General features: G+C 35.9%; 2 protein-coding genes across 4 annotated transcripts in view; one reads left to right on the forward strand and one right to left on the reverse strand.

Moving 5' to 3' along the window:
* The window catches only part of LOC144975069 (stabilin-2-like), a 140,391-nt gene extending 135,375 nt beyond the window's left edge, over positions 1-5,016 (forward strand). Inside the window, exons 38-43 of one of the 2 annotated variants that reach the window (XM_078918761.1) lie at positions 1,349-1,510; positions 2,126-2,215; positions 2,961-2,999; positions 3,321-3,359; positions 3,954-4,082; positions 4,797-5,016. In XM_078918761.1, coding sequence (XP_078774887.1) covers positions 1,349-1,510; positions 2,126-2,215; positions 2,961-2,999; positions 3,321-3,359; positions 3,954-4,082; positions 4,797-4,934 — 597 coding nt within the window. In that variant the 3' untranslated portion in view covers positions 4,935-5,016. The remainder of the gene's footprint in view (positions 1-1,348; positions 1,511-2,125; positions 2,216-2,960; positions 3,000-3,320; positions 3,360-3,953; positions 4,083-4,796) is intronic. The other variant, XM_078918762.1, reaches the window with a different exon arrangement.
* A 4,731-nt stretch (positions 5,017-9,747) lies between these two features.
* Positions 9,748-10,000, reverse strand: part of LOC144975072 (putative imidazolonepropionase) — a 20,602-nt gene continuing 20,349 nt past the window's right edge. For both annotated transcript variants that reach the window (XM_078918767.1, XM_078918766.1), the window contains exon 9: positions 9,748-9,934. In XM_078918767.1, coding sequence (XP_078774893.1) covers positions 9,829-9,934 — 106 coding nt within the window. In that variant the 3' untranslated portion in view covers positions 9,748-9,828. The remainder of the gene's footprint in view (positions 9,935-10,000) is intronic.

The raw sequence follows: 10,000 nt of genomic DNA on the forward strand, positions 1-10,000 counted from the left end.
TTAGGGGATCAACATTGTTCCGTAAAGACAATGTTATTTTTTTTTTATCATCGAGCACAGAAAAAATTGATAAAAATGATCCACTATTTTTTACAGACTAATATACGAGTAACTTGCCAACCAATTAAGGAAATTCTATTGCCCGTTGACTCAGAAAAAGATTTGTCTCGATCTATGTTTATTTCCACAGTACAGTTATATAATACGTATAACAGATGACTGCCTGTTCGTAATAGCCTTTATTTCTCCCAAATATTGTGGGTTCTCCACTAGTAGTTTTTAAAAATGTTGTCAATGTAGTGTTAACTTTGCCTACACTACCCATTCAATATTTTCGGTGCCAGTTATTCAGATTTGTAATCTGAAAATTTTATGAAAATTGAATTTCTTCATAATTTTGCAAAATACTTGATGTATCTTCCATCAGATCTAACATAAATCATCTTTGATCATATCCTTACCTCCCTACAGTCCATATACGGTTTGACTCTAACCTCTCATCATTATCTTACCGATTCTCATCGTTATTTCTATTCAATTTGTGAAAACAGTTTGGACTTTAACCTAACCACCTTCAGTACATACCTACCGTTTCGAAGATGTAAAAGTTTAAGTTTGAGGTGCGTTTTAATGATATGATTCACAGATGAGTCGACCCTGTGACGTGTGCGTTCCTGTTTTAGAAAGAATTTATTCCGCCTTATCAATGTTTTGTTGCAACATTATAGTCTTTGGTCCGCCACTGCCTTTCTCTTGATCCAGTCTCAATAATTTGATATGCTGTAGATAGGGGGGGGGGTAAATTTTGAAAGTTTCATTACGTAGGGACTTGTACAAGGTACAGGACGTGATACGTTACACTGGGATTATGGACCTATCGACTTCTGAAAAGAGAAAAGAATTTTACGATTAGAGATGCATCCCACCAAAGTCCGATGACTTTGTTTATTTGCCTTAGAGAAGCACCATATACACAAATGCCCCACAATAATATGTCAAAGGCGTAAGATCAAACCATGAAAAACGTTTAAAATTAGAGGTTTCAATTTCCATATTGAGCCATTTTACCCGAACTCACACGTCTCTCACAGATAAACTAAGAAAACCACATACACAGATACACACAAACACGCATACACACACATACACACATATGCACACACACAGACACGCATACATACACACATATACACAAGCATATACAATTTCGATAAATTTTTTTTCTTCTTCTGAGCTCAACTTTTCACTTTTTCCTTTAGATTTCAGATGAGAACGAAAAGCATATTATTTTTTCAAAATATTTTAGTTTGAAATAAATTCTAATCTAAATTAATTATTTTTGTCTCAGATGCGGCAGGGTATTCATCTGACAAGTATGGCAGTGATGGGCAGTCCTATCGTTTTAGACAGAGACCATTTTCCACCCCAGAATGGTGATGACACTGACAGATGGACTGTCACCAGTTTGAACGGTGACGTCATCACAATCACTGTACAAAACAACGATCAAGTAAGTCAGATGATGTGTGAAATCAGATAATATAAGACCAACGAGCCTGAAATTCTGAACAAATATTTTCCACAGCAGAGTTGTATCATCGGGGTAGGTGTGTGTAGGGGGGGGGGGCGTCATTTAAAAAGTCGAAAAAGGGCATCGTGTGGGCGAGGTTAAGATATCAAAGCATTTTAATCGTTTTACGTTTAAGTGGTTTCTCATTGGACAAATTATACGAATTTCTTGTTAATCATCACTTTGATAACGAATTTGTCCATAACTTCCCTAACAATAATTTGACAGAATTGATGTGAGCTTCCTTTTGGCTGCAATATGGAACACATGGAAAAATGTCCCCCTTTTACCGTGTTCCAGTATTAAAAAATCAAATGTTTTTTTAAAAGTAAATTCAGAGCGGACATCAACAGGCCCATCCACCACTACATGATCAATTGAAAAGGTCAATTTAAACCATGAGACAGAAAGGGGGAGGGGAGGGGAGGAGGTCTTCGAAAAATGACCAACTTTCTTTTTCTGATGAGCCAAATACAGAGAAAAGTGCAAAGCTGTTAATATTGGAAATGTACTAGCCGGAAAAATGCTACAAAAACTCTATCTCCTTTATTGCAGTTTTACATCAACAATGTATCGGTTGTAAGAAAGAACATCAAAGCTTTGAACGGAATATTGCACTTGACAAGCGCACCGATTGTTGTACACGTGAGTTGATAATAATTTTGAAATCTATGGGTTCTGTTTTTGTTTTGTTTTGTTTTTGTTTTTTTTTTTGTTGTAGTTGTTTTGTTTTTGTTTTTTGTTTTTTTTTTTTTTGTTGTTTTGTTTTTTGGATTCTTTTTTTTTCTTTTAACTTTTACCTACAATAAATGTGAGGATTACTTAATCAATCATCCGGTGCTATAGGGACACAATGAAGTTGCCGACAGTCAGTGTTTCTGTGTTGCCGAGCTTTTACTGAAAGCCGGTTTTGCCATCCCAGTCTTCTAGCCTGTAGATTCCATTCACAATAATTGTATCTGCTTGATTATCACTGCACTAAAACAATTTTAAACAAACGTTGTCCTCGTGCAGGTTTTGGTATTCGAAGAGGATCCGTCAATAAATTCTGCTTGGAGATGATGAAGACTCGATTTTTGACATTTATTTTTGGTCAACCTAGCTTTAAAAGTCAACTAGATACTATGGGCAAATTGTTGTGCTCTCTCTCTCTCTCTCTCTCTCTCTCTCTCTCTCTCTCTCTCTCTCTCTCACGCACACACACACACACCCACACACCCACACCCACACACACATTATATATATATATATATATATATATATATATATATATATATATATATATATCCCTATAGACATAGAGTTAATCTGATTTTGAACCACTGCACTTAACATAGTAGTTCTATATAACTCTATTTCAAATCGCAACTATATTTTTCTTTCTTTTCAGTTAACACAGTCCATTGGATCAGCAACATCCAAATCAAATGTAAGATATCAGAAATTCTTTAAATATCAACTAGATAATTATAGGCAAATGGTTGTGCTGTGCTCTCTCTCTCTCTCTCTCTCTCTCTCTCTCTCTCTCTCTCTCTCTCTCTCTCTCACACACACACACACACACACACATAGACACACTCATTTTATATATATATATATATATATATATATATATATATATATATATATATATATATATATATATATATATATATAGACATAGAGGTAATCTGATTATGAAATATTGTACTTAACACAATAAGTATTTTCCTCTATTTCAAATCGCAGCTATATTTTTCTTTCTTTTCAGTTAACACAGACCATTGGATCAGCAACATCCAAATCAAACGTAAGATATCAGAAATGTGTACCCATTGGTTGTTCTTTCTGACTTTTGGACGCGTAATTTTATCAAAACACTAACCTTAAACGGCGAGACTAAATTTCTTCAAAATCAGGACATTGTGATCAATTTGTGCGGCTTTCTGGTCTTGAGGCAAGACACTGGTCTAAGGATTGGTGGGTTCCTGATTCGAGCTCTCCTCTGGGCCGCGCCATGTTGAGTCCGTGGAAAATGCTCTTTAGTCACACACACTCTCTCATCTCACTCACATGACTGGCCGGTAACACCATTGCAACTGTCGAAAAATAAATTTATAGCGTCTTGCAGGCGCCATGTCTCGTTCTACATGTTCAGTGTTACTGATGGCTTGGGACAGCTTGATTGCCCTAGGCACATTTAGTTGAGATTGCTCTATATAAAAGATCGATTTTGTTTTGTTTTGTCTTTTTAAACTCCGATTGTAACTGCAAAATAAAGAAGCCAAGCAGCTTGGTTGCTGGAGCGTTTGTCTTGTAAGCAGGACATTATCTGTCCCGGATGTTGTTAGTTAAATATTATGCATGGGAATTTACTATCTGCTTTCATTTGTCTTTTCATCAGTCTAGTGCCCTGACAGCTGGCGTGGCAGTCGGTGCTGTTATCCTTGCAGCCATTTTAGTGTTGGTGATTGTCCTAGTCTATCGACGGCGGAAATCACGTGATGTCGGCACGTTCACGGTCCTCAAATCGGTATGAAATATCAACTGATTTTGTTATTTCTTTTCTCTCGCATTTAAAACCAAATTAAAGACCATCCTTTCTTGCTGGTAATGGATTGTTTTCTTTTTAAGTGCATAATACTTTCTCCTCCCCTTCTTCTTTCTCATCCTACTACTATTACAACAACAACAAAAACAACAACTACTACTACTACTACTACTACTACTACTACTACTACTATTATTATTATTATTATTATTATTATTATTATTATTATTATTATTATTATTATTTTATTATTATTATTATTTTATTATTACTGTACTACTACTAGTAGTAGTAATACTTCTGCTAGTACTAAATGTCATTGTCATTATTATTGTGTCGTCATCATCATCATCATCATCATCATCATCATCATTATTATGAATCAACATTTAAATCTTGATTTATATTACTATCTAAACCCCATTGTACCATTTTCGTTTTTTTTTTTTTTTTTGTAATTTTGACCCGTTTGGTTTTGCTTTTTCTTTTTTCTTTATTATTATTTTGTGTGTGTGTGTGTGTGTGTGTGTGTGTGTGTGTGTGTGTGTGTGTGTGCATCATTTCAATGTTAGTTGATTTGCTTTCAAGAACTAAATTGCTTTTTCGAGAATTTAGGACCACATCATCGCCTTGCGTTTTCATTTATTATCAAGCCGTTTTCAACAATGTAATTATATATTATTCTAAATATTTCAGCAATCGGATAGCAGTATCTCATTCTCAAGACTCCAAGCCAATGAAAGCGACGATTCATTTCGTGACTCGGATTGTGCCATTGCTAAATATGACAACCCAGTGTTCGAGGATCTGGACGATTTACAGATACTCACGTGATTCTGTTAGATGTATAGCACTATACCACTATGATCTGAACACTTTATGTGTGTGTGTGTGTGTGGATGTGTGTGCGTATATAAATATAATATATATATATATATATAATATATATATAATATATATATATATACTCGTATATATATATATATATATATATATATATATATATATATATATATACCTATATATATTGGGCAGAATTTACTTCGTATATCAATTGATTAAATGAACCTACAACACGTTAAATTTAGCAACCTGTGAATATTTTAAACCACTTTTCTATCTATCGATTTATGATGTAAAAGAATTCATAAAGTATCGGGTATGTATTTGTTTGTTGTTTTGTTTTTTCTTTACGAGCAATTGGTCATTTGATCGATCAATATACGAAGTAAAGTCCGGTCTAAAGTTCGTATACTGCTAACAGCGTTTTTGTCAGTATTCGCTGTGTGTGCGGTTTAGTTAAATGCTTACTTGTCTGGCTGGCAAAATAATAGCAATAGTTTGAATCAACACAACGACATACGTGTAGCGTTGAGTGTTTTATACTCGTAGAATGAATGAAGGCGACATCACTCGGCTTCCTGGAATTGTTTTTAGATCATCAGAGAGACGATCAGCAGTAATTAAATTCCCCCAAATAGACGAAATGTCAAAGGTTATTGATGTTATCCATTTAATTAAACAATTCTGCCCGATCAATCATACCAACAATCCGAAGTATGTGTAATGTTTTAGGTTTATAGTCTGATTGTGATAATTTAGTGAGAACTAATCAATACAAAAATAAATGATCATGTGACGTCAACTGCATTCTATTTATATTATGAGTTATAAGTATGTTGTTTGTGTGTGTATGTGTGTTAGAGTTTGTTTGTGGGTGTTTGGGAGTGTGTTTTAATTACTTGCTGTACGTAGAATCAAACCTGGATATTCAATAGCATATAGTCAGTATCTGACTTCATCTACTCAATGTATTATTCTTATTGTTGTTTTATTGTCAGGGATGCCATTTCTGATTTGTGATCCCATTTATATAATAATACTATCATGGAGGCTAAATTTATTTCGCATTATAATTTGTTGCATTGATTTTCTGGTTTATGATGTGTACTAAGGTCCAAAAAGATATTGTAACGTGCTAATTATGTATAAAATATTTCAAAAATCATGAAATTTGCCATTGTTAAATGGCACGCAAATTCATTTTGCGATGCGTGTATTAGCTAACAAGAAGGCTTTTGCGATATGGATCCTATAGGTAGATAGCTATTATTCATTATTTTACTTTTCCCAATGCGTGCATTAGGAGCCATGTTGCTGGCAATTTTGGTGAAAATGATGATCAGGAGATCTGAGGTTTGACCCCTTGTCGAGGAAAGCTGATTTTTTTTTTTTTGGGATGGTTCTTTTTCTTGTGGTTCTTTTCTTTGAGTCTTCTTGGTTCTGTTTCATCTACGCGCTCTTATTTTCAGATTTGGTGACAATTGTAAGGTAGGATATAAGGATAGGGTAAAATGGAGACGTTAAGTGAGTAATGTCAGTGTATGGGAAGTAATCCAGAAAAGTAAGTGTTGATAATAACAAGAAATGAAGTGAGTAGGAAAATGCCATAAGACAATAGAGAATAAAAATTGCGCGGTGATGGGGAAGGAGTGGTGAATAATAGCTCAGAGAGTAGAGACACGCTCTCCCCGACCAGGCGGAGTTGTCGTGCCAGTGGGTTCGAGCCCCCATCGCCGCCGCGAAATGTTTATTCTCTGTTGTCTTCTGGCTCTTTCCTACTCACTTTATTTCTTGTTTTGGAATTGCACTGTAAATCGTTTTTAAAATATGTCACTTCAATACTTAATGGATTCACTGAAAAGGAGAATAATTCTTTTCTCCGTCTAAAGTCAAAATTGCGTTAATTAATTTCATAGCCTTTCTTAATATTACAATGGAAGCCGAAATCCGAAATGATCAAATATGACATTGCAAGTCCAAATATGTCAGGAATATGAATCGTAATTATTACACGAGTTCGACAATGTTGTGTTTAACTTGTTAATTAGTCGTGCGCCCTGGTGGTGTAGGGTTATGATACTCGGCTTATGACCTTGGATCTTGGATCATGTTCATATGTGGAAAAAAGCCCCTTTATTTATATTTTCTAACCATACTCAAGTGGAAAACGAGTAAAAAGCGTTGTCTCTGATGAAAGAAAAAAGAAAACGAATCGCACCTTATGGACGTCATCCTTATGCATCTTGCTTTTTTAGGTTTGATATTGGGATGGAATCCCTTGGAATTAGCTCTGATAATTTATAGTGTACATTGAGCTATAGTAAAAAGCTAAGATATTTTAAAACTCTATGTCACTTTTGAGTTGCAATATTCACGTTTCATCTTGTTTTTTCTTTTCGCCAGTTTGTTTGACTTGTAGATAATTAATGTCGTTTGTTTTATTTTTTTTATAATAGATCCCCTGACATCACTAATGAACGTGATAATAGCATGCCTGATAAATGCTGCCAAAAATTGGACAATCCAATATTAATTGATATGATATAGACAAAATATAATAAATGCACTGTTACGATTAACTTGTGGTGTACGGTGTTCCTCAATAGAGAGCGTGCAAGAGTAGCCCAACACCAAGCCAGCGGGTCGTAATAAGGGACTAATGGTGTGTGCCTCCCCCTTTTTGAGTCACCTGGTCCTCCAGGTTGGGGGTTATCGAAGGGTTAACACCCCTTCCGTAAAACACAAATTGTTTCAGAAACACAGGCGGACAAATTCAATCCTTTTTTTTTTAGCTTGGGCGACCGAAGAGTTTCTGCAATGACAGAATTTAAGAAGGACAGCAGACAAAGCCGAAAGGAACATGGAGAAGAATTATAGAAGCTGATATACAGAAAAGTGATAAGACATTGAACGAGATTTTTTTTAAAGTTAGCTCAGGATAGAGAAAGATGGAAACTGTTTGTCTGTGGCCTATATCCTGAACCAAGGTAAGGCAATGGCTGAATGGACAAATGGTCCCGCAAACTAAAATCCTTGCAATCCGCCAACCAGCACAAGAAGATGACTGAATCTAGTCAAATGGTCCCACAGGTTCATATCCCTAACATCCACCATACAGCACAAGAAGAATGGCTGGGTGTAGTCAAATTAAAATAGTCCAACAGACTAAAATCCCTGCTAACCCCAACCAGTGAAAGAGTACGGCTGAACGCAGTCAAATTTAAATGGTCCCACATACTAAAATCTGTGACATGCACCAACCAGTACAAGAGGATGGCTGAATACAGTCAAATGGTCTCACAGACTAAAATCTGTGACACCCACCGTAGGATAATATGGCTGAAAACAGTCAAATTTTCCCTAAGATTAAAATCCCGGACACACACCAACCAGTAAAAGAAGATGGTTGAATACAGCCAAATGGCCCCACACACTAAACTCCCTGCCACACATCAACCGATACAAGAAAATGGCCAAATACAACCAATAATAAATGTCCAACAGACTGAAATCCCTGACACCCACCAATCAGTACAAGAAGATGGCTGAATACAGTCAAATGGCCCCACAGACTAAAATCACTGCCATCCACCAACTAGTACCAGAAAGTGGCAAAAACTACCAAGATTAGTTTTCACTGAAAAGAATCATTCTCCATTACGTCAGAAAAATATTACTGTTGTACCTAAAATATTGTTAGATTAAAATTAGAATGCCCCCCCCCCCCCCAAAACCCAAAAAAACGCCGAAAAAATGATGATGAATTAAAACTTGTTTCATGGGATTGGAGGTGAGGGGGGGGGGAGTTGGCCTAGAGGAAGAGGCATTCCGCTGTTACCCATGAGAACCTGATTCCAGACCCAATCGTTACTTACTTTGAGCAAGAAACTTAGCTCCTATTTCTCCCTTTCTAGCCTTGCAATGAGACTGACGCCTTTAATTATCTGGGTGTTTTCTCGGGAGACACCCTATACAGAATTTTCCCCCGAGTATGAATAAAGGAATATTAATTTTGTTATGAATGAAAAACAAAAACAATGTGGACTAATTCCGATCAGGAAGAGAAATTGATACCAAGAGCAATCATGTTTGTTTTAAAGGGTTTTACGGCGCTTGCATCTTATATAGGTTATATCGGCGCCACTAAAAAGGAAGAAAATGGGAAGTCAAATTCTAGAATTACAATTAAAGCACCCAAGAAAAAGTAAGTCAAAGGGGAACTGGAAATAAATAGGGATCAGATGTAGATTCCAAGAGCATACTAAGTTAGATCACCTATAAGTCTCATCCAGACATCAGCACGTAATCCAACTCAGAGGAACACACTCAAATGCTTACATTATACATTCAAAATAACACATTTTAACGCTATATAACAGAGATGGTTTACAGGAAAAAATATCTCCCAAAACTATACATTTGACTGTTTCCCTCTCAGACAAGAACTCCGGCCAGGGCCAGGACAATACTAAGTAACCTCATTCCATGACAAAGGCAGAAATCAAATTGGAAAACATTTATAAGGGGATAGAAGGCACAGTAAGTGTTACTCTGTCCACCATGGGAGTTCAGCAAGTTTGATATCACTCAAAAGTTGCATCGGGACACAATAAACGTCCGCAAAGAGGGATACACAGAAAGATGGTTTTGAAGGAAGAACTATATTTTTAAAAAATAAAGAGTGACGTCCTCGGCCGGCCAAGTATAGAGGGATAGAAGACACAGCAAAGCTGGACTGATGTAGGAATTACAATAATCCAAATCTGCCAAACAGTAATAGAAACAAAAATTGAACTCATTTCAATCAAAACAAAAATTTCTTTGTTTATTGTCTCCCGTTTGTAGTAGTTATCGCAATGTTTTCTGTATTCTAAACCTTTTCTATTCAATTGGTCCCTGTTGACGCCTTCGAATAGACAACTTCTCCACGCCAGCAAACGGTGTGAATAATTTGATTGTGACAGCCCATCTGGTATATCAAATGTTCCCAACTGAAAAAAAAATGGAATAAAGTAAATTCGCAACATTTGAGAACTACTCGTAATTTTGATAAAATG

The sequence above is a fragment of the Berghia stephanieae genome, chromosome 6 (assembly GCF_034508935.2).
Source record: "Berghia stephanieae isolate SIO BIC M18660-M18661 chromosome 6, UCSD_Bste_1.3, whole genome shotgun sequence".
NCBI lineage: Eukaryota > Metazoa > Mollusca > Gastropoda > Nudibranchia > Aeolidiidae > Berghia > Berghia stephanieae.